This window comes from Lepidothrix coronata, unplaced genomic scaffold (assembly GCF_001604755.1).
Source record: "Lepidothrix coronata isolate B3197 unplaced genomic scaffold, Lepidothrix_coronata-1.0 Scaffold210, whole genome shotgun sequence".
NCBI classification, from domain to species: Eukaryota; Metazoa; Chordata; class Aves; order Passeriformes; family Pipridae; genus Lepidothrix; species Lepidothrix coronata.
Genome location: NW_016690390.1, coordinates 668,036 through 692,441, shown reverse-complemented (window position 1 = coordinate 692,441; position 24,406 = coordinate 668,036). Strand labels below are relative to the sequence as shown.

The 24,406-nt window shown below is 50.9% G+C and overlaps 1 protein-coding gene across 1 annotated transcript in view; it reads left to right on the top strand.

The window, feature by feature from the left end:
• The window catches only part of MXRA7 (matrix remodeling associated 7), a 30,131-nt gene extending 5,743 nt beyond the window's left edge, over nt 1-24,388 (top strand). The window contains 5 exon segments of the mRNA XM_017832978.1: nt 1,952-2,047; nt 4,305-4,365; nt 8,260-8,359; nt 22,205-22,273; nt 22,275-24,388. Coding sequence (XP_017688467.1) covers nt 1,952-2,047; nt 4,305-4,365; nt 8,260-8,359; nt 22,205-22,273; nt 22,275-22,308 — 360 coding nt within the window. The 3' untranslated portion in view covers nt 22,309-24,388.
• Nucleotides 24,389-24,406: the final 18 nt, after the last annotated feature.

Here is a 24,406-nt window from a genome sequence, read left to right as displayed (position 1 = left end):
GCTTCCATCTCCTGTGGGGCTGGGAGAGGGGTTGGTGGTGGCAGAGCCATGAGGGGGGATTTTGGGGACTTGATGCCAAGCTCCTCTATCTGAGCCATCTTTCCCTGGCAGACTCAGCGTAGTCCTGGTCGGTGCTGTCTGTGTCCAGAATGTACCTGAAGGGTTTGTCCTCCCTCTGCTTTTCTCCAAAGCCCCCTCTGACAGACTCAGCTTTGCACAGGCGTCTCGCTCGTGGCCATGAGCTAAAGGGCAAAAGCACGTTCGTGATGATCCAACAAACGCTTCGGCTCTGCAGCCAAGAGCTGCCAAAGGCCGAGGCAGACGGATCGCTGCCTTGTTATTTAAGGTAGATGACTTGCTGGATTTTAACCCCGGGCTTTTCAGAGCCCCTGGCAAGCCGTGCAGAGGTGTGACTCAGAGCGAGCGGGCACGGGATGTGCTGTGGAGCGGGCTGGGTCCATCCTGCCCGCCAGCGGGAGCAGGCAGGGAGCGTTCCCAGCCCCGGGGCCGCGCAGCTGCCGCCGATCGCGTCCCCTCGCCGGTGCCGGCGGCAATGAGATCTTTGTTTGCCGCAGCAGCTGGACCGGGCGGCCCGTGTCAAGCCTCCTCCAGATGCTCCCGGATAATGACGTGCGGGCTCCCTGCAGAGCTGCTTCTCGCCTTTTTTTTTTTTTCCGCGGGGAGGTTTTCGTGGTCGGTGTGCACCGTGGAGAGAGGTTGGCTTGTGGGGTGTTGGCTGGAACACTCAGGTCCTGTCTCCTCCAGCAGCTCCTGCTGCCATTTGGCCCTGATCCACTCTTCCCTCACTCCCCACCACTCGAAATGGTCTTCCTGCATTCCCCCTGGGCTGCGCCTTCTATAGAAGAGCAGTGCCTGCAGTGCCATGGTGTCCTCTTTGGTTGTCAAGTCTCACAGTGTTGTCCTAACGCCTTCCCCCTCCCTTTTTTGGATGCTGCCCCCCCTCTCAGAGCATTCCATGGCTGGGACACAGCAACCCCCGGCTCGGATGCTCTTGCCCGTGGCTGTGAGGGAGCTGGGACAGCAGCACTCACGGGCCATAGCAGGGCTGAGGAGCTCTGAAATTCGGGGCAGGCTTCCTGGAGGTGCTGGGATGCTCCAGGCAGGGAGGGCTCTCTCCTCCTCCCCGGCTAGCAGGGGCTGTGGGCACAGCCAGGCTCGAGGTGGGGCTTTGTCCCTGCAGAACGTTTCTCCAGCCAGCCCAGTGCTGGGATTTCACTGCAAGGCTGATGAACACGATGGCCCTGCTCCCTGCCCACGCAGATCCTCCTCCACAGCTGCCCTCCTGGCACAGCAGGGAAAGGCTCAGCTGAGAAGTGTTTGGGCAGGGGAAGGCAGGCTTTGCACGGGGGTCGAGGCCATCCAGAGCCGATGGGGGGCTGAGAGGGCTGGGAAGCCCCATCTCTGGATTGCAGGGGGATGGGAAGGTTTCCAGGGGGTATTATGGAGAAGGCAGCTGGCAGAGCAGGCCCTGAAAGCATTAATGATCTGAGCACGCTGTGTTGTTCTTCTCCTCTCCCCTCCTGCTAGTCCTGATCTGCTGCATCAGCATCCCAGGAAGGTGCCTCCAGCCCTGCCAGGACACACGGGCAGCCGAGCCTGGCCCTGGCAGAGCTGTTCCCTGTCACTGATGGCTCCTTGCACTGGTCCCAGTCCCACAGGCTGGGGCTGCCACAGAGAGCAACTCATGAGCTCCAACCCCTGGCTCCAGGGCTGGGCACTGGAGATCCCTGGTGTTCCTTCCTCACTCCAGCAGCCATGCCATGGCTTGGCACATGGATCAGAGGCAGCACAGGCTCGGGCACGGGGGCAAGATGGTCTACTGGCTGCATCCAGAGACTTGTCCCTGTGTGCTGATGCTGCTGGGGCTGGTTGGTTGAGCACGAGGAGGGCTCAGGGGTGTTTGTGCTCAAAGCCTTTTGCCTTTTTCCAGATACCACCATTGGGTGCCTCACCTGGATCCAGCCTCGGGCACACAGGACAAGCAGAGGATGTGCGTGGCCATGCAACACTTCCCAGCCATGCAGAGGTGAGTGGGATGGAGATCCAGCCTGGGGAGGGTGGCACAGCAAACAATGTGCCAGTGTCCCTGCAGGGGTGGGACATTGTCCCAGGGTAGCAGTGGCCATGGGGAGAGGGGGGCTAAACTTGCCTGCTGTGCTCCCCCAAGGGAGGTTGGGTAGGCTTTTAATGGCTTTGCCTATTTAAACCAGGGAGAAAAAGTGCTCCAGGGGCAGATGTGTTTCTCAGAGGTGGAGGGAGCGGTGCCTTGCTCCGGGGGGGAGCAGCGAGTGGGGCCACACTGAGACAGCTGGGGGGACTCTGGCAGGGGGGCAGCAATGGCTGCAGGAATGAACAGCCCTGGCAAGACATGGGGACAGGGATGTTGAGGCTGGAGCCACGGCATGGGGGAAGGGAAGTGCTGGCACCTGCCTCTGAGCCATCCAAGCAGAAAAATGTTGTGCTGTAGGGAGCTCCTGGCTGCCACGAGCAGGGGCTTCCCAGACGGCCAAGGCACATTGCTGTCGCCTGCCAGCCTGGCTTCCCTGGCTGCTCCCTCTGCTCCCATCAAATGTTTCTTTCTCTGTGTTGGAGCAGAGGTATTTTTTCCTTCCTTGGAGCTTTGGCACCCAATTTCCTGCTTGCTTCCATTGTTAAATGCTCAGAAATGCTCAGCTCCTAATGCCCAGGCAAGGAACAGGCTAAAATCTCCCTTCTTGTGTCAGGTTGTGGAGGGTCTCCCTGGGGGTGTCCTGGCTCACAGGGAGACAAGGATGTGCTGGGGAACTGCTGCCCTGGGCTTGTGGCTGAGTCACCAGGGCTGAGCATTCCTTCCTTTCACCCTCTCTGAGGCTGCTCCTTTGGGTGCCTCCCCAGCCATCCTCGGGGAGAGTCCATGTGTCCAGTGGGAAGTGCCCATGTTTGGAAGTGTGGCCCAAAATAGCAGTGGCTGCAGTGGGCGGGGGTCTTGGTGGCATCTCCTTCTGGGGAACAGAGTGGCAAGAAGAAGCCAAATGGCTGTGAATAATGCACATTCCTCCCTGATGACAAACTAACCTAGTTCTGGGCTGGGGCCACGCTCCAGCAGCTCACCCAAAGCCAGTTCTTGACTCTGTGCATGGTCCTTCTTAGATCATGTTTCCCTTGGGTCTCCTTCACCCCAACTTTTCCCATGTGCCCCTTGATAACGTGGTGGCTCAACAGCCTCCTTCCATCCTCCGTCCCCTCTCTCCCATGTGCTTTGCCCATGGGATGCACTGGGAGGATGCAGGAGGACATTTGCCCCAGGGTGCTGGTGACTGGGCTCAGCTCACAGGGGTTTACAGCCAGGGGCACTGCGCTCTGCAGGAGGAACTCACACATGCAGGGGCTCTGCCGTGTGTCCTTGACTTATCTCCAGAGCTGGAATGCTCCTCTCCCTCCCTGCTTGCAGTTTGCATGCCTTTCTGCAAGGGAAAGGAATCTGGGCTTGATAAAGCTTGTAGTAGCTTGTAGGAGGCAACCCCAAAACTTCCAAAATTGCTTTGAGTTTAAAAAAAAACCCCAAAACCGTGCTGTTGTTGCTCCTCTCTGTGCTCCAGAGATCAGAGATCTGCTGCCACCACAGTGTGTGTGTGTGGGAACCTCTTGGAGGAGCGAGAGGCTGGGGGTCCATGGGCAGGAGCCTGTGGTGTCTGTGGGGGTTCCTGCCAGGTGAGGCTGGAAGGGCTCCTGGAGGGGTCCCAGCACAAACCCCCAGCACTGGTTTGACCACTGGTCCCGACTGGCGAGTGCTCCTGTGCTTTGCAGCAGCTGCTTGGCCTGTGGTGCAAGGTGGCTTTGGCTGGGGACCCTTCCTAGCTCTGGGACAGTCTGTGCAAGCCTGGCCTGGGGGCACACAGAAGTGCCTGTGGCTCAGTCCCCTGCACGTCTCTGGACAGGGTGGGGAGCACAGTGGGTGCACCCTGGGAGGGTGCTCAGGCACAAGGCTGTGCCTGGGGACACCGGGATAGCAGGTTCTTCCTGAAAACCTTAATATCCCCTCAATTATGAGAAGGCACTTGCAGTCTGCAGCCTTTGGGTGGGCCAGATCCCCCTGACTGATTAGTGAGAGGAAAGCAGACTAACAAACCTCCCTCATTAGCAAGCACCCTTTTGGTCTGTTCCATGGAAGAAGCAGGAAAAGGGTGTCCAGCCCTCGCTCCGGGCTCTGCTTCCCAGCCCTGAGGGCTCTGGTGCCTTAAGCAAGCACAGTTATTTAGCACAGCACCTTCTCCTCATGGCTGCTCTGTTTTTAACTCCTCCAGGAGGAAGAGGTGGACTCAGAAAACGAGAAGCTGGTGGTGAGAGAGCCGGAGGATGAGGATGGTGAGTGCCAAGCAAGACAGCACCCTGCAGGGAGGGTATGGACAGATCTGAAGCCCCGAGTGCTTGGGGATGGTCTCCTTCCTCCAGGAAATGGAGAAGAAATTCCTACCCCTGTTTGCTTCCTGAAATGCTCTTGGGCTGTTGGCCATGGGGTAGCTTCGTGAGGCAGCTGCCCCAAAAGCTCCTTGCTCCCATCCAGGACAATCTCCAGGGGCTTTAGTCAGAGCCACGTTTAACTGATTAGCCAATTAGTTGATTGGAAAATGATTAATTGACTAAGTGGGGTGACAACTGCTGCACTCCTAAGGAAATGAAACAGATGGTGCCCAAGCAAGAATGTGTGTCTGAAGGGGACTCTTGCTCTCCTGAGCAGCCCTGGAGGTGCTGGGATGTCCCCAGGAGTCCTGGTTGGGGCCAGCTGGGGCAGCAGGAGAGCTTGGTGTGTTCCCCCTTCCCTGCCCCACTTTCTGCTTGGCCGTTTTAAGGTGCTATGTGGCAATCCCCTGGCTTGGGAGGATTATGCCTAATGCCACAGAGAATCAAATTTTAATCCTGGTGCCGTTCCTGCAAGGTGGGGGAAGCGCTTTTGGAGACAGGGTTCCCAACATACACTTATTCCACCCTGTTAGGCTTCCTTGCAGCACTGGTTACCACACAGGGCTGCAGGAGATCTGATTTGAGGAATGATGGATTTATCCTGCCAAATGGATGCTCAGTAACGCTGTTCTGCTGGGCTCTGCCTCCCTGGGTTCATCTCTGTTTCAGGGCTGCTCTGGCACTGCTGGGCATGATCTTGAAGTGGCTGTGGCTTGGGATCAGGAGATGACAGTCCCTGGCTGTGAGTCCAGGCTAACCCAGTATCCTCCCCAAGCATCTCCTGCAGACAGGAACCAACTCCCCTCCTGAATTATTCACACCATTTCTGAAGTGTTTTCACACCATTTCTGAAGTGTTTTATAATGGGACTAGGCAAAGCGATGGCTGGGCTGGATGTGGAGGCAAGAGGGATGCAGCTGGGAATACTGGCACTGCCCTGGCTTTGCTGGGATCAGCCTCACTCCTTCCTTCCCTGTCTCCAGCGTGTCGCTTGGCCCTGCTCAAGCCTCTGAGCTGCTGCCTGGTGAGCCAGAGATTCCCCTTGGGCGCGTGGGGATCGTGCAGGCAGCCTGTGACCAGCCTGGGATGCTGCCGTGGTGACAAAAGCCACTGGAGCAGCCTTCCCCCCACTTGGGGCAGGGAGCTGGCAGGGAGCACATGTGGAACACAGAGCAAGCATGTTCAGGGGAGAGGTGCACTCTTGGGGCTGCTCTCACCCTGCCAGCTCAGGGTCACAGCGCTGGCAACGCGAGGGCAGAGAGATGAAAGACAAATGTTTTCTTTAATATGAACTCACAGATGCTCTGAGTAAGTAGGTCACCTCCTATTTCTGCAGTGTTTTCACTGCCTACATGAAAACCCAGCCTCTCCTTATTCTGAGTGTTTCCTGAAGTTTGTTTTCAATCTGCATAGAAAGTTCCTGAACTCAGAAAACAGCCAGAGGTTTCCAAAGCCGCAAACTGGCTCCTTTTTAACCACACCGTGTGGGCAGGGAGAAGGGGAGTTTCTCTGCCTCCCTCTTCCCTTATTATTTTCTGGTGAGGTGGCAACTAAACTGCCCTTTTGGGGCCAGGCAAAACCCCAAATCTCAGTTTACTTGGCAGAATACCACGTGAGGGAAACGATCTGAATTGTCCTTGAAATCAGGCGAGCTATACAAAGGTAACAAAACAGCTCCTGCTCTGCACCAGGGTAAGGAACAGGATGTTACACCCTCTTTTTTTTTTTTTCTTTCTTCTAATATCTCCCAAAGCAGCAGCCAGCTGAATTTTGTTTCCATGCACTTTTGTGGCCATCCAAAGGGCTGATAAGCTGCGGCATTACTGCTTGTTTCCAGCTGGCCAGGTTTGTTTGTCTGCCCATGGGGAGGGTTTTCCCACAGAGGGAAGTGGGATATGGCCGAGCTGAATGTTTGGGGCTCAGGGACCAGAGCATTGGGCTGTTTGTGTTGGGACATTTGTGGTGATGGTAGGGAAAGGGTTTGCCTGTTGTTCCCCCAAGAGCTCTGATGGCATTTTGGGATTAGAGAAACACTCCAGATCAGTACCTGAGCAGTAACCCACCAGGACTTCCCAGGGAAGCTCCCCAAGACCAGGAAAATGGAGTTGTAAAGAAGTGAGGAAATGTGGATGTTAGTACTGCTCATTTCTGAGATCTCTGGTTTCCTCACCTATTAAATGAGGCTCTGACTTGCCTTTTACATGGCAGTCCCCAGGGTCTGGCAGCAGCTGAATGTGTGCATGAGCTTGGGGTTGGAGAAATGCCTAAATCAAGCAGCTGATCTCAGACACAGGGAGAAAAATCCTTAAGGGCAGTGTTTATTGGAAAATAGAAGGGAAGCTGCTGATGCTGAATCCTGGGTGAGGAAGGGAGGAGAGGGGCTGTGAGGTGCTTTTCATTTGGGCAAGTGGAGGAGGAAAAACTTTTATGAATGTGGTGCCCATGATAGCAGTAGAGAGGATTGGAAGGGGCTTCCTAATGACTGGGAGCAGAGGATGGGTCCATGGGTTATATACAAGTCAGAGCTTTCTCTCCTGCCACAGAAATCAGGGGAGTTTCACCATTTTTGGAGTCCTGCTGGTACTGGGATGTATCATCCTCGAAATCTGGTTTGTGCATAATGTGCAATTTTGAGGGGCCATGCAGATAATGCAATAACATCTTCCTTTTGTGCACCCCAGGGCTCTGAGGGTTGGGGGAAGCAGCAGATGCTTCTGGGTGGATGTGGAAACAGCAATGCTGGATGGCTTGATGTGAAGCAGCTGAGTCCTGCAGTCCTTGAGAGATAAAGGCTCCCAGATAAGCAGTTATCCCACGGATAACTGGAAAAGGCGACTACCCAAAGCAGCCGCTCCTCCTGGGCCGCCTTTTGGATTGACCTCCCCTCCTGTTGCTTCCTCCCATCTGTAGGAAGATAAAGCAGGGGAGAGGTTTTTAAAAGCAAATAGTGCTCGAGCAAAATCCGATTGGAAAAGGATCGGCTTTGGCTCAGAGTCTGTGAGCTTTGGTGCTCTAATTAGCACAGGGTTGGGGCTGGCGAGCTGGGTGGGAGAGCAACCAGGCCTGGAGAAGGAAACCGTGGTTTCCTCTTCAGGTCTTTTGGCTGGTGACAGAGGGACTTGGATCCAGCTGTGTTGGTGCTCCTGGGGCTGCCCTGGCTCAGTGCTGTTTGCAGTCCTGGGATTTGCCATGCGGCATCTCCTTTCTTCACAAGCTTTGTCGAGGGCTGCAGGGAGCTGCTGGGCTACGTGGCCTGGGACAGCTCTTCGTGGCACCATTCGTGAGCCCCAAGCATGGGAAAGGGCCCCTGGACAGGAGAGGGAGGGAGGGAGGAGGAATGCAAGTCTGGAGAGGAGAAGTGGAAAATGCCGGGAGTTAATCAGGGCAGGATTAGCATGTCTTGATAAGCCAAGATGGGCTTGCAAGGCTTTGAATCCAGGCAGAACAATAGCATATGGTTCCTGTGCTTTAGGATTTACTTGGATCTGCTTCCAAGCAGGCTGCTCGCTCGCAGCAGCCCTCAGTGTTGCCAGTGCTGGCTGCAGCCGGGACTCCTGCCATCCTCTGGCCAGCAGCACCTTGGCTCTCCTCTGCAATCCACACTGCTTCCCTGGCTCTGCTCAGGCTTTCTGGAGACTGGAGCCGACTCAGGAAGTGTGTTGGGGCGGCCACAGCCTTTGGGCTGCAGGAGCGGAGGTCAGGGAGCATCCCGAGGGAACAGCCCCACTGCTGTTGGTTGTGCCCTGGGGAGGTCTCTGGTTCACAGATCTCTTGCTCTTTTTTGTCTCCCCTCTCCAGCTGCAGATGGGACGTTCTCTTTTAAATACAGTCCTGGAAAGCTGAGGGGAAACCAGTACAAGTCAATGATGTCCAAAGAGGAACTCGAGGAAGAACAAAGGTAAGTTGAGTTTCCTTTTTCTTCTTGCCCAAGCCCACCAGATTGACGTGCCCTTGGAGCAAGCTGGGTGTGCTCAGACCTCTCTCCCCCCATACTGCCCTGGTAGTCTTAGGCTCAGTGTCTCAGAGCACCAGCGTTCCAGACTTCTCCTGCCCAGGAAGACACGAGAACAAATGAAGTCACACTGATTTAGGAAATGGAGACACTGTGGCCCTGTATATTTTTAGAGCTGTTCAAACTTCTTCTCTGGATGCTTAGACCAAATTTTCCAGCTGATGCAACTGCTGTAGTTCTCCTGATCCCGTTAGTACTGTGTTGATATATATCTGTTGAGGATCTGATCTGTAGCTACTTCCCCTCCCTATGCCCTGTGGGTGTTCTCCAAACCAAGGACATGGGCACAGCTCAGAAATACTGGAGCACACAGTGAGTGTGAGGCTTTAGAGCTCCCTGAGATGGGGCTGACACTGGAAGTGTCCCTACCCAGGGCTGTCTCCTCAGCTCTAAGTGGTGAGGATTTGCCATGTAGTGGGCCCGGTAGAGATGGAGGATTGTCCATGTCAGACTTTTTCCTGAAGTGTCCTCCTGAGCCCTGTATGAAGAAAGGAAGAACCTGTCCTGTTACAGAAATCAAGCTTTCTGGCTCAAGATTTCCCAGCCTATACATGGGAATAACCCCACAGCTGAGGGCTCTGTGGCAGGCTGCTCCCTTACAGATGTCTGCAGCTCACACCCTTCCCTCTTGGGTGAACTCCAAGGAACTGATTTCCCAGTGGTGGCTCAACAAGGGCTGTTAGACTCAATTCTCCTCCCAGTGGTGTGCACCTCCCAGGATGATTTAGGGGCATTTGTCATCCCTTGCCTGTCATATCATGGTCTACCACCACAGCTGGCCTGGTGTAAAAACCAAGAGGAAACTTGAGAGCAGTGGAGAAGGCAAAGATGAGGGATCACACCTCTCCCCTGGCTTAGGCATGTCCTGCCTTGCCTCGAGGCCCTTGGGAATCATCTCTGTGATGCCAGCAGCTGGGCTGGCTGAGGTTTATCTCTGTGGTGTGAGCAGGGTATTGTGGTAGGCAGAGTAAATCCAGAGAGCTGCCCTGCTCTGGGGCCAGCACCAGAAATCATTCTGCATTGGTGACATCAGGAAAAAAAGTCTGTTTTCTTTCTTTTGTTATATCTTTATTGTGCCTGAAGCCCTCACCCTGTAAAACACTGAGCAGGGCTGGTAGTGTCACTGTATTTTTCACCTGGGAGGGAGGTGGTGGAATGAACTGAGTGAAGGTCAGAGATACCCATGGGGCTCAATGGGAATTGCTTTTCAGGATCCTGCTAAACACCAATGGAAAAGCATACCTGCAGCTGGCAAATTCAAACTCTTTGCACCAGCAGCTCCATCCAAACCAGCTGAGCAATGGCTGCTCAGGTTTCAGGGCCAGAAGTCCTGCAGGTCCTTGGGCTGGTTCCTCTGTGGCAACAAATGGCCCTGATGTCCCCTGGGGACACTGAGGGGACATTGCCCATGGACAGCAGTGGGATGGGGGTTTTGTACTCAGGACTGTGGAACAGGCTCCAGGGGGTGATGGACCTGTCCTGGGCACACAGCATCTCCCAGGCATCGCTGGTCATGTCTGTTTGGAGCATTCCCAGGGCAGGACAGTGCACCTAGAACTGATGGACAGTGCCTGGGCTTCGGGTCCCTTGGAGGCTCTCGACAGCCTTCCACACTGAGGGCCATTGGCAGATGTGTTTTTCCTACTGCTCCTTTGTTTTCTTCTCTTCCATATTTGTGTTGTTCATTTCTTTAAGGCAGCTGTGTGAATTTTTTTTTGTCTTGCTTTGTTGCTGGCTTACTTTTCCCCCCCTCAAATCTTCACTGCGGCATCAGCAGCTTTTCATTGCAGGCCTCGCAGGCGGTGCAAGGGGGCAGGGCTGCTGCCAGGTAAGCTCCTGGGCGAGCTGAGCGCAGTGGCTCAGCCTTGTCCTGCATCCTTCTCCTTGTCCTTCCATCCCTATCCCCCATTCCATGCACCCCGACTGTGCTGCTGACCTGCTGTGACCCAGGTTTGCCGCCTTTATGTTGCAGGATTGAGCTGACCTCTGATCTCACATCTCTGTAGCAAGTACCTTAGGTCCTCGGCCACAAACATTCTTGCAAATCTTTTTGGTAAGGAAATGCTGCTACTTAGAAGTAGTGGTACCACTGGTAACATCTGCTCATGTGTTGGTTTGCGATTTTTTTTTTTTTGCTTTGTTTTGGTTTTGGGTCTTACTTTCCAGGGGAGGGTTTGTTCCTGAGCTGCAGTTGGTTGCCTGTCCCACCTCCCTCCCCATGTCCCTCCCCTTCCCGCCTCATAACAGATTAATGAGCCTGCTCCTCTCTGCTTCCATCTCACTTTCCATGAGCACTCCAGGGGAAATGAGGGCTCTCACATTGGGATGATCACCTCTTCCATCTTGGATGCCTGAAGTTGGATATCCCACAACCACTTCTTTTTACTGATTTAGAAAATTTGGGCTGCTGAGTGGGTGGTTAGTCCTAAGGTGTGTTACCAAAGTTGAAACAGATTTAGTGTTTGCTTTTAGCCCTGCCACTCCTCCAGTTTTCCCATGGACCAACAGGTTCCCATGTGAAGCATCTTGTAAGCAACATTCCAAAAATGCAAGTGGTACCCCCAGATTCCCTTGAGGCTACTTGTTGTGTTGATCAGTAGACCACAAGTCTGAATTTTGGGATCCTTTGTTTTTGGAGATGCCATTGAAAGTATTCCTTTTCTGTTCTGGGAGGAGCTATAGGATTCAGACAGGAGAGGATGGACACGCAATGGATTTGGCTATTTAACCAAAAAACCCACTTCTGTTCTAACCTGCATCCCTGCAGAAGTTGTGGTTGTCCTCCCTGGTATTCACTTGAGTCTTGTGGTTTCAAACTGGTGCTAAATCTGGACTAAAAGGGGAAGGAATGTGACCTTTACTGAGTGATGCAATTTCCTGCTTCTGGTCTTAAAAAATAAAGGGAGTGCTCAGTGAGGGAGGAGAATAGTAAATCCAGTTGGCAAATACATCTGCTGGGGTGGTGGCTGTGCTTGATCACACCTGGTGGGTCACCAGTACTTTTAGAACAGAAGCACGTAGCCTTTGCTCCCCTGGGGGAGAAAAACAGTCTGGGCAGGAAGGGGAAGAGTGCAGGGGAAGGATGCAGCCCTTGGTCAAGGCAGCACAGTGTATTTCCCTAATCCTTCTCTTCTGCACCTGAGGCTTTTGGCCATCTGTAGCTGCCATGGTGCAAAGCTTTAGTTCAGGAGATATGAGTTGTGGTGGTGCAGCTGCCCCTGCTTAGGCAGGGCTGAGGTTGTAGGTGTGAGACACAGCCCCCAAGTGCTGGCTGTTGGGTATTGCTGTCCTGGCTGGGCACCTCGTGTGGGTGAGGGAGCAAGAGGAAGGGCTCCCCAGTGTGCCTTCAGGGCCTGGACCTCATGGATAGATTGGAATGGTCACTGCCAGCTGCTCTTGAAACCTCCCTTAAGGTTGAAAGAGGTTAGTGGTTTGTTTTTTTTTAGTTAGAAATGAGTATGGTCAGGGCTCTGCTGAGCATTGACAGCTGCAACAAGGCTCCACTCATAGTAAAAGAGAAAACAATGAGGAGAAACCATCCCCTTGGGTCTCTGCTTTAAGAGACTCTTTCCCTGAGGCAGAGCAGGTCCCAGCCAAGCCCTAGTTGGCCTCGGTGATGCCGAGGGTTTGAGCCGTCTGTGCTCTGCCCTTGTCACTATTGACTAGGTGTGTTGGCTGGAGCAAGGAGAGCAGATCCCAACTGACAGGCTGTGGAAAGGTCTCACCTCTCTGTCCTCTGTCTTGTTTCAGAGATTGAGGGAGAGGTGGGAGTGAAGAGCCAGAAGTTGCCCCATGGGGCCCTGGCTAGGGCACCGTTACAGACCCCTTGAACAGGGTCTGAGTAAATGGCACCAAACCGCTCAGACACGCTCTGCTGTTGGCAGGGCACTCATGGATGGAGCAGGTGATTCCCCAGACCACAGTCAGCCTCTGTAAGACCAAGGAGAAGGTAGGGATGGCTGCCCAGTTTCCCTGGCTAAGGCTCAGTTCCCATAGCCAGATGACCCATTCTAGGAGCAAACTCTCCTCCTGCCTCTCAATCCTCCCTTCTCACTTCCTGGCCAGCCGTGGATGGGTTGAGGCGACACTGCTTTAATACAGACTGGGTTTAAGACTAGGGTTCAACTGCAAGTTTGGATTCATGCAAGGGGAATTGGATGGCTGTAAATCTCACTCTCATCCCTTTTCTTGGTGGTAGCTTAGCAATGGAAACCTGTCTCCTCCTCAGGTGGTTTCAGAGTGCCTCTTGGTTACAAGGCACTGAATAAAACTGCGCTTGGATCCTGGAGTTTCAGCAAGGCAGGGTGCCCTGGGCAGACCCTGGCTCTAGGGAATGGAGGAGAGACCATTTCCTGCTCTGCCAGGCATCCTGGATCAAAGTGGGGATGCAGCTGTGGCTTGAGGGACAACCGTGCTGAAGTCCATTTTTGAATGAGACAATGCTGGTGATGACAACTCTGGAGCTCACAAGGGCAGGAAACAGCTGCAGGGGTTTAATGACTGTGTTGACAGACTTCGACCTATTTCAAATATCTCCACTAGTGGCCCTCCAAAAATAAGTGGGTGGACAGGGCTGGAGGAGGTTGCATTTTGGGAGAGCTGTCCCTGTTGGCATCTGTCCCTGTCCACCCCCTGCATTGCCATCACATAACCCTGGCTTGCTTGCTTGCTCCCCTCTCTGTATGGCATGAAATCTGGGCCTCTCTCTCCTTCCTTCTCTTTTGCTAACCTTCCCCCTTCCCAGTGGCTTTGTTGTCCTGTCCTGTCCTGTCCAGCATGGTGCTTCTTGTGGATGAGGGAAGCTGGTAAGTTTGGGCTTTTATTGGGGTTTTATTATTTGTTTGCTTCTCATCTTCTGCAGCACGATAGTCATCCCGGGCTGAGGGAAGAGGAGCAGCAGCAAGGGGAAGGGAGCAGCAAGGGACTGCAGAGCCCAGGGCTGTGGGACTCTGCAGGTCAGGCTGGCCACTGCTTCATGCAGCCACCAGCCATGGGGATGGCCCCACCACAGGCAAGGCTGCTTTCAGCCACAAAACACCCAGTGCATGAGGGTTTCCCTCCCACCTGCCTCTTGTAGGAAAGGGCACTGTGTGTTTGGGGGTTCCTGCTGAGATCCCCCTGCTCTGACACTCCCTCCATAGGTCCCAAGCTCCACTTGTACAAGGAGGGAGTCTGCTGGTGGCCTGGTGCTGTTCTCTGCCTACACCATATCCCAAGGGAAAATGTCCTCTGACCTATGAGATGTCAATGGACTGGAGCTCTGGCCGTATTTATAGTCATGACTGAGTCATGAATCCCCAGCAGCTTTAAAAACTGAGGAACTCAGGATGCCTCCCTTGGAAAGCCAGGGAAAGGGAGGCCAGGAAGCCCCTTCCCCTTCTCCTCCTCCTGTCCCAGAGAGGAAACCTTTGCAAACTCCCCCGTAGGCTTTGCAGCGTGAGAGTCTCTGACCCTGCCTTGGCACGAGATTTCAGTTCAGACAGCAACTCTGCTGGAGCTCCTGGGTGTTTTCTTCTGGCTCAGGTCCTGAATTGTTGTAGCTTGTGGCTGCTTCTCTGTGTCTCCCTCACCCAGCGCTCACAACTTTTCTTCATCTGCTTCTGCTTAACCCTGTGCAGCATGGGCAGCTGGCTGTTCTCTGCCTGCTAATTCACTGGGAGCCTGGCTCTGCCTCCCCTGCAGCTCCTCTGCAGCCAGGAGAGACTGAGGGCTATGGGGAATCGGGATATCACACCAGGCTGGGAGCAAACTGGTAGGCAGCAAGCTGAAGTACAAACACCGGAGGAAAATGCAGGCTGGCCCATCCATGGCTTTTCCCACTGCTCTGGTGTTGGCTGGGGGGTCAGGAGTGTTGCAAGGGAATGGGCACATGATTCTTGGAGGTGGTCATGGCCTCTTGGCTGAGCTGGTCCGAAGCCTGAGCCACCTTCTTGGCTGTGCTTTGGCCTTCTTGGCTGTTGCTGCTGTGGCTGGGAAATGTGGGAGGCTTCTGCCTTGAAACGGTGGTGGGCCAGGTCTGCTTGGGGGGTGACACAGCCCCTGACCCCACTGACTTCTCAACAGCCCCTGTCCTAATGGCTGTGTGACTTGTGCTCCCTGGTCATACCAGCTCCGGCAGCCCCCACTGGTGTTCCTGAGGTATTGTCCAATGTCAAATGCACCTTTCAACTTCTCTGTCCCACTGGAGGAATATCAGATTTGTGTTGATAGAAGCTCCTTTTGGTACTTTTCACTCTCCCACTCTTCTCTTGTCTAAGCACTGTCTCCCTGTTCAGCATTTAAATCCTCTCTTTGTGTTTTACTGTTTGGCTGAAGGAACTGGTCTCCGCTTATGGGACCACCAGGAAAGCTTAGATTTAATATGTCATTCCTCTTATTCTTCCTGTGATATCTTGATCCCAGAGAAGAGTGGGTTATGGTCACTACCAGAAATGAGATGGTAGCTGTCCCCATGGTAAAGAAACAGGGACAGGGATGATGGGACCAACCCCAGCAGTGAGATGGGAGAGAACTGCCTGGGGAGAGCTTGACCACCCATTGCCAGGTCTGCCCAGCACTCAGGGCCTTTCTTCACTTGATCTTGATCCTCAAAGGTCAGTCCTAGTTTGTTTGGAGTGCGAAGAGTCTGAAGCCAGATTGCCAGGATTTCAGACAGCTGATGGTCCTGACAAGCTAAGCCAAGGAAAGGAGTTGGGAATGCTCCATTCTTCTGAAAATCAGCTTTCTAAGTGAACCTTCTAAAAAGGGCACATGCCAGAGGTGGTTACAGCAAGATGCTATGGAATCTTCTGAGTGACTCAGGACTCCTTTAGAAAGCTATAGGTTACAGATTGGCTACAGGATTTCCTGATCTGCTGCAGACTTTTGCACACAAGAGATAAATGCACGTGGGAATGCCAGTTTGTCAGTGCTGTCTGCTCTCAAAAGCAAGAACCCCTGTGCCAATGCCATGGCTGAGCTGGAGTGTGGGGAATGCTTCTGATGCCACCAGGACTTGCAGTTTCCATGCTTCAGGAAAAGCATGGTCTTTGAGATCTTCAGTCCCTGAGCCACCCTCATATTCCAGGACCTGCTTTTGTCTGGGCTCCTTGTTCTCCAGCTGTTCCTTACACAGAACCATGTCCAGCTGACAGATCATATGATTCAGCGACTTGGGCCTGAGCTTGGGCCAGAGCAGATATTTGGATAATCTATATCTGAAGAAAGGATACAGCTTCTGGCAAAAGAAGACCCTAACCTGGTTTGATTGATGTGCTGCTGGGGGAAAGCATGCTGATCCAAGGAGAATGGAAAGGAGAGAAGAGCCAAGCATAAGCAGTGGCTCAAATCTCTGAGCCTCCATCCCAAGTTAATTAAGACTTTCAGGTTCTGTGGCAGCAATGCCAGAGCTTCTCAGTCTGGGGGGTTATATGGCCCCAATGTCCCAGTGAGGGGCTGCCTTGTGCTCTTTAGTCTAATCCCCCTCACAGCTTTCTCCAGGAGCAGAAAGGGGTATCCCTGTTGTGCAGGTGGGAATTTATGGCTCTGATGGACATCCTCCATTAAGGCCATGCTTGTTTTGAGGTCTTCTCACCCCAACTGCCAGCCTGGCCCTGTCCTGGAGGTGAATATTCCTGTGAGGGGTTACCACTGAGACGCTCTGACATCCTCCATCCCTCCCTGCTCCAACTGCGGCGGGCTGGAGGGGACCTCCCCTCCTGGGCCCCCGTGGCAACGAGCTTATGCCCTCACACGTGAAATCTGATTATGCTTGCGTGACTTGAGCGGGATGATCCGGTCCTCGGCACCGCGGATCCTGCGGAGCGATTATCCACCCCGGAGAATTTCCTTTCTTTGTCCTAATGGTCCGGCCACTGAGCCTCCGCAACGTCGCTCGAGTAACCGCGGTCCCGCGTGATGCTTCACCCGGCATCTCCCGCCCGGGATCCGGGTCACCGGCTGTGCTGGCGAGGCTGCTGGAGAAGGGAAGGTTTTGCAGAAGAAAAGAGGAAGAAATGAGGCTGTTACTTGGTGGATGGCAGGAGTGGGCGACTTTTAAATGAGGTTCAGGTGTTATGGACAATGAACCCGATTGAATTCAGGAGGAATTAGGCTGGAGTGCATCTGTGTGTGTTTGTAAGTGCCCAGGTAATGTGTGTTGTAGCTTCCCTCCACCTCAGTGCAGGTCTCTGTCCGTGGGCAGCTGCCCAGCCTTCTGTTGAGTGTTCCCTGTTGTGGAGCATTGATCCATGAGAGATGCTGGGGCAGTAAGGGCAGAGTGAAAGGTTCAAGCTGAGACCACGTTTTCTAGCCCTGGCTCTGTCAACAACATGCTGCAAGACCTTGAGGGAGTGCCTGGATGTCCCCCTACATAAAACACATCTAATCATCTCACCCTCCTTCCCTGGGATACTGGGAGAGCTTCCCAACAAAAGGAAGCTTTGTGACCTGCAGAGAGTCTGGGGTTTTTACCTCCTTCCCTTGAACAGACACATCCGTGGGAAGATTGAGAAGGGTCGACACTGCCTTGAGAAACTAGTACTCGTTCCTGGCTCGTATGGCTGCAGGTGGGAAGAGGAATCTGGGCTGGACAAGGGTGCCAGCAGCCCAGGGAGGCTCTGCACAGGATGGTGAGGCAGCTAATGAAAGCTTCCAATTAGTTGGGCTTCTCCAGCTCTCATTAGTAGGTCAGAAGGGCTGTAACTTAGATTGGTGCCAGAACAAGAGGATTTACACTTCTGATTGAGTTTCGACTATCCTGCTGCAGGTGATTTTGAAGCAAAATCCTTTCTTAGAGGCATGATGTTCGCAAACAGTGGCTTGTTCTGCCCTGAGGGGGAGAAGTTGCCTTGCCTTCCCCCTAACACACACACACACACACTCTGAGTGTTCCACCTGCTCATTTATGTGAATAATAATGAACCAACCTGAGGGGTGAAATGACTGAAATGATTTCTCTCCCTGTTTCTCTTTGCAGACCTGAAGACTATATGAAGTTGTCCCTAGCCTCCTCCTAAAGGCATCCCTTGGCATCCTTAAAGGCTTGAGAGAAATACCAAAACCAACCAAACACGCCCATAAGAGAAATCCATAAACCCTCAAAACTTGGGATCCCCTCTTGGTCTGAAGTTGAGTTCTTCAAAAACTCCCATGGTGTCAAGTTTGAGGAGATCCTGTTGTGTGGCTCCATGGACTGGGGCTGGGCCCAAGCAGTGACTTGAGTTGTGTCTGGGGGGCTGGGATGAACCTTCCTCCCTCTCCCCCAAACAGAACCCGAAGGGAACACTAAATATGCAGCGAGTCTGTTGTGTTCCTTACCATGTATTAGGCCATGAAATCTGTGTTGTTCCTTTCCTGGGGTGGACAAACCATAGCTCTTCTCCTAGACCAGCCTGGATTTTGTACCAGACTCTCAAGTTGTTTTGTCCTGGGGCCAAACTCCTCTTTATTTCTGGGGGGTGGGAACTCCCTGTGATTTCAAATGTTGTACAAAGCTGCTTTACTCTGAGGGGTGGAGGGACAAAGGGGGGTCCACATGAGGTATGGCAGACTGGACTGACTCAAATCTTGCTTCTGTAGTTATTTTAGCAGAGACCTGATTCTGTAGGTGTTCAGGAGACTCGGGAAGTGCTGAAGATTGATAGTTTAGCTGTTCTGTTTGTGGCAGAGGTTTAGGAGACCACACTTTGGCTGCTGTAAATATCTGGATCCTCACTTTTCCCTATTCCATTTCCCAAGAGGAGAGGCCCAAGGAGGTAGCTGTGGCATCGGGGGTTTCCTCTGGCTCAGGATCAGACAGTGGGGGTCCTGGGAGAGGCACATTCCCCGTTCCTCTGCCTGCCTGCTGTTCCAGTGCCCTCTTCTCTTGGTAGCCCTGTGGCTTGTCCATGGGAGCCAGAGTTCTACATTGCCCCCCGGCACTGTCACATACAGCAGATTATTTTGGCTGGGCACATATTCCTGCTTCAGACATGGCAGGTTTTAAATCAAACCCAGCTAGTCTGTGAGAGACAGAAGAGGGTCTGAGTCCTCTAGTGGTGTTGTAGAAACACCAGGCTGGGTGGGGATGTGTCCTTCAAAGCTCCTCTTTCACGACAGCCTCTTGGCTAATGCTGCAAACATATCAGAAACCCAACAGGCTGCTTTTTTTTTTCCCTCCCTTTTTAATTCCTATGCAGACAATACTTGAAACCTTGTACACAGTTGTCCTTTCCAGCGCCCGGGGTTGGCAGACTCTCAATAAAAGGGCTCATTTAAAGAACAGCAGGAGGCTTCAGCTTTAGAAGAGGCTGGGCTGCCCCTTCCCAGCCGACAACTGCAAGCGTGTTCAGTGGTTTGCATATGAATTTAGGCACATCTGGACCCTCTGCTTCAACATCCCGCTGGTACAGCCGCTGTCTCCCCTCGGTGCTGGCTGGCTGACTGTGTCCCGAGCACCCAACTATGCAAAGAATGCCTTATATACGTTGTGTTTAAGTTACATGGCAATATGTACATCCAGCAAAGTCTATAGTTGAGTCCAGATTTTTTGCTAGTGGCAGCAAGCCAACCTATTTCTTCAACTCAAATGGCTGTCTGGGTATTTTTTACTTTTGTTTGTTTTGTTTGTTCATTTTGTATCTGATGGTGGCTCTTATACAAAGGACTGTAATTCTAGTGGCTTGAATCTGTAAAAATTGCCTTTGTTTGGTCCAATAAACCTTTGAATAGTTTATTTGGTTTGTGCTTGTTCTCCCTGCCTCCAGCAGCTTGTAACTTCTTTCTCAAGAGATTTGTGTTGAAAATCTGGATTTTAGGTTACAGGTATGCTCTGCCCTCCTATGCCTTTTACCACCTAAATGATTCCACTGGCTTCCTTAACAATAGAGTCAGATCAGGGGGAAAATCAGGGATATTACCTTATTTCTGCTGGAGCAACACTGTTGCAGCAGGATTCTGGTCTTGTTTGTCCGCAGAGCAGTTCCCAGTGCTGAGCTCTGCCCAGGATTTCAGCTGCTGTGGACGTGGGTGCCAAGCAGTTCTTGAAATGGGGTTTTCTAACATACCTATAGCTCGCTGATCCAAACCTCCAGTTACTTGCAAAAGACTTGGACTGAAATGTCTAAAAAGAGCCCAGGGGAGCTAAGTATGCAAATTCAATTGCCTATCAAGAAGAATTAGGCTACTTTGAAAATCCTTAATTAATCTATTTTGTCAGCAATAAGTAAAATCCTGTTTGACTTCCCGAATCCAAGTAGTTTTAAGGGCAGCACTTATGGGAAGAGAGGATGATTTTACTTGTGAACGGGGTAGGTTTGATCTGAACTCATTAAAAAAACCCAAACAAAACCAACCCGAAGCACTACAAAGTTGTTTTGCAAGGTCGCCTTTGATAGGAGAAGCTCCTCTTTGAACACAGTTTCATGTTTGTGATGCCTTACTCTTCCTTCCCAGGCTCTTTTCTCTCTTTATCTTTGTTTTGCTGTCCCTTTGTTGTAGGTTATGTAGCACAGAGAAGTAACAGCAGCAATGGCTCTTTTTTCTGTTTTTCAAATGCACAGTCATGATAGAGGGGAGAGCCAAAATGCATTGATGTTGTGCTTAAAAAGAGTAGAGCGAATACTGTCTGTGATCCTGATTTTGGAGACAAGGAAACAGGCCTTTGGGGAGCTTTCAGCAGTGTTAATGTCTGTGAAATAACGAGTGAGGGATGCAGACCTGCGTGGAGCACTCCCAGCTGGCATGCATTGCAGACACAGGAGGCCAGGCTGTGTATTGAATTTCTCCACACCAGACTGGCAACGTGCCCTCTGGTGCCCAGCGGTGATCTAAAATAAAATATTGATCACTAACGACCCCGCTTCCCTTCCTCTCGTCTGGAAAGGGCGGCTCTTCATGTGAGCACAAAACATTACAGAAGAGACAGACAAATCCAGGCTTTCATAACTGAAAGATCCCACATCATTATTGGGATATGTTTGGCCTCAGGACCGTTGCATTTTAATTGCAATAGAACTGGCAAACAAGCTTGATTTAGCCAGGATCTGCTTTTTTCCTGCCCTGTTTGCTTCAGCAGCGCTGAGAGGACAGGCTGTTGTGTTTCTGCTTCTGCTGGGGCTTAGCCCAGGAGAGGGAAAAACACAGAGCAGGAGTTCAGCACATGAAAAAGGTTCCTCTACTCACTCCTGTCTCCTTCCACTGATCTTGTTCATGGGGTGGTTGCTGCTCGTGGGTTGATGCTGTCCTTCCTTCCAAGCAAAGACTCTGTCCTGGGTTTGCCTGTCAATAGTTATTACTACCTCTCCTGTTACTGGAACAGCTGATAGCTTCTCCACACTGGCCTTGCAGGAAGACTACCCCAGGTTATCTAGTGGCGTGTATTTAAATGGATTAATTAAATGGTTTAAAGCCCGATGTGGGAAGCTGGCTGTGGCAGGAAGGAGGACTCTTGAAAGGATGACCACGTGGAAGCAAATGCCAGATTTTGTCTTTCTAGCCCACGGGAGGTCTAAAGATGCTAAACAAGCAGGAGGAGCTGGGATTGTGGCAGATCTGTGCTCTAAGGTGCCACTGAATTCTGGTCCCACGCTCATGCAGAGGCAAAATGAGCCTTGAAGTAATAGAATGTAATAGAAAGCTTCTCCCTTGTTACAGCTGTAAAGCATCACAACCTCATTAGTTCTTTTAATCTCACACAGGAGAGTCAGGTACAAGATGTGTTGGGCAATACAGCAATGTGACCTCAGTCAGGTAGGAGTCCAGCAGTGGGAACGTACCAGTCCACAGCCAGCCCTGCCTGGAGCCATGTGCACAATCATTTTAACCCAAAAGAGGATTTTGTAGACAGTTACATCAGTTCATGAGCTACTTGTGAGCAAATGACACTCCTGTGCTGCCCACTCTCCTATATCCCTGAATGATGACAAGTAGGTGTATGACCAGTATAAGCCCTCCTATAAAGCTTCCACAAATAAAGCCCTGTCACAGATATCAATCTTTGTGTAAAATGCTTAACTGCTTCAGGGTAGGGAAAAATCAAGATATTCTCTGCTATGGGGAAACGGGTCTAATCATCTACTAAGGAAATATGGGTGGTCCACTGGTCAGCCTCTGCCCACACTGGGGTCACCTCATTGCTGGACTGGCTGCCTGGGTCCATCTCACCATTTCCCACTGGCAGACAAACTCGAATCAAAGCAAATTCCTATCTGTGATCTTATTTTCCACTGGTTGATTAAAGTCATGTCCACACTGAGAGGTAGTCTGGTCTCTAGTTTTAAGGTGGGATATGCATTTCGAATTTAATAGCTATTCCTGAATTACTCTGTATCTACATACTCTCATTACAGAATAAAAGGACACTGCTGTTGAATCTTAATCCAGGTTCATTGTGGAGTCTGCTAAATTGGGACATGCTGGTCTTATGAAATTCCACATGTCAAGTTATCTTGAGAAACAGAGTTTCAAGTTATCTTGAAACTGTGAGCATAGATAAGCCTTAAGGAACTCCAAAGCTAGTGTTAAAGCAGTCTGGTTTATCTCCATATTGAAAGAAGTGCAGAGAGACGTGTAGGATGATGGGGCAGATGGGAAAGGGGAGGAAGGAGAACCAGAGGCTCTCTCTGTCTTATCTCACATGGGCAGATTTCCTGCAGCCAGTAAGGCTTGTACAGTGACCTGCGTTTGGCTCCGTGTTTCATTTGACCATCGTGTTCTTGCTCCAAGTGCCTTCTGGGGACCGGCTATTCCTACTTCTCCTTTTCTTCTTGACAGGGTTCAGAGAGAGCAGCTGGCTGCCATCTTCACACTGATGAAGGAAAAAAGTGACACGTTTGGAGAGATGTCTGAAGGAGCAGCTTAGACTGTACGATATATAACCTTGCAAGCCAGGGGAGGATGTGCCCAAAAGCTATTTTGGCCCTTATTATGCAGGACGCTGGAGGCTGTAGTGCTTTAAACGTGTCTCGTTAGTTATTTTGCAGTTCCAGTTTGTTTTGCAAACACATACAGGCTGGTGATATGTATTTCAAAGGACTTGTAATTCCTCACCTTTTTTACCTCTCTTTTTTTTTTTTTTTTTTTTTTAAAGAGCTCTCACATTATTTTCATCTCGTACAGAGATTTCTTACCTTTTTCTGGCTGGGTCACATGTCTCAGTCATATAAAGCAGTTAAACTCTTTAAAGCAGTCATATAAAGCAGTTAAACAACTTTTTTCTGGCCATGCTTTATGCAAATGAACTTTCAAGCCTAGTTTCAGATATCAGTTTGATATCCGAGGAAAGCCAAAGATGTTAGAGGTAAAATGGATGAAAATAGTCGAACCACAAAATACCTGAGGTTGGAAGGGTTCTAAGGAGGTCTGTAGTCCAGCCTCCTGCTCAAAGCAACATCAGTTATGAGACCAAGGCGAGTTACTCAGGAGTTTATGCTGTTGGGTCTTGAAAACCTCCAAAGATGGAAACTGCACAATCTCTCTTGGCAGAGAGGCTTCCAATCCTCCAGTTAGAAAGCAAATAGCCAAAGGCAAGGCATTAGTGCTCTGATTAGGGGTGTGTTGCTGTTCTCATCTCCTGGGAAGGAACCCTTCATCCTCCTTCACGCTGGCTTTTTGAAACAAATCCAAGCCGGTTCCATCTGACCTCCCTGAGCTCATCTTCACGCCCGAGGAAGCAGAAGCAAACTTCAACCTGGAAACACAAACATCTCTTCTCCTCCTGGCACTGGTAAAAGGAGCACAGAGAGGTGGCTGACTTTAATAAAGGATGATTGTGTCCACCTCAGATACTGCTCTTCTAACATAAAATTGTGTGGGAAACTACATACTTAGAAAATCTCTGTGAATTTATCAAGTATTTTCAAGTCTTGACCAACACTTGGTGGTTTGAATAGAGTAAATCAATGAGCATTCCTAATTATAGCTAAATGTCTTCTGGTGTACTTATCTCTCCTATGAAATCCTGTTAAATACTTTCTTATCAGGAAGGATTTTCTCAGTTTTAATAACTGCTGACAAAGGAAGGCAACATTTTTTGACCCAGTTTTAGGGAATGATCTCTTAAAAGATTAGGTTTGCTTTATTTTGTGTAATCCTTTTGAGTCTGAGAAACCTAATATCTCATCATCTGTTCACTATCTCCCACTACAGCATACTCTATAAAAACAGACTATTAGACTTTTAAGAATTATTTTATCCTCTAATTGTTTCACTTAGGTCAAGGCATATTTATAATGAGATCAAGTGGTTTTCCTACCAGTCATGACTTAATCTAAATTTAATGTCTGAAAATTACCTCTTCTTATCCAACATGAATGAATTAAGTGGGAAAAGCAGTCCCATGATATGAAACATCACGCTGGCTTGCTGTGCCCCTAGGACATGATTTCCTTTGTCAAGCTGTGCAAAGGGAGAAATGTAGAACGTTTTTATATGGGACTTTTCCCTGGTCCAAAACTGAAAGTAGGATCTTTTCCAAAGCTCTTTGTGAAAGCAACGAAAGGAGAGTTAAGGTTTAGTTGATTTTCAGTCTCTGTCTTGTAGACTGTACAGTTTATTTCCAAAATATTTTTGTATTGCTTATGTTATGTTTGTGTCTTCTCTGAATAGGAACATTTCTGGGGATTAAAAAAAAAAATAATTCCTCAAACTCCTCAGTTTCACATTATGCCAGCAGTGATAACGCTGCTTAAGGCAGAATTCAAGGCTGGAATTCAGCCTGTCCTGCCCATACCAGTTCTGAGCAGTGTCACCAAAATGTTTAGATGCTGTTGATGACAGGACAGTGGTGAAGCTCTGTTATTTACTAGCTTGAATTTAAGAAAGACATTAAGAGAAATAAAAAAGCCTCTGCATAAGACATGAAACAAAAGGGTTTCTAGATGTGAAGCCCATGGGGTTTGTATGGTACATTTTCTTTATGTGCATTGGCAAGGCTGTAATAAAGAGGAGCCTGCTGGACACGTCCGTGTGAGACTG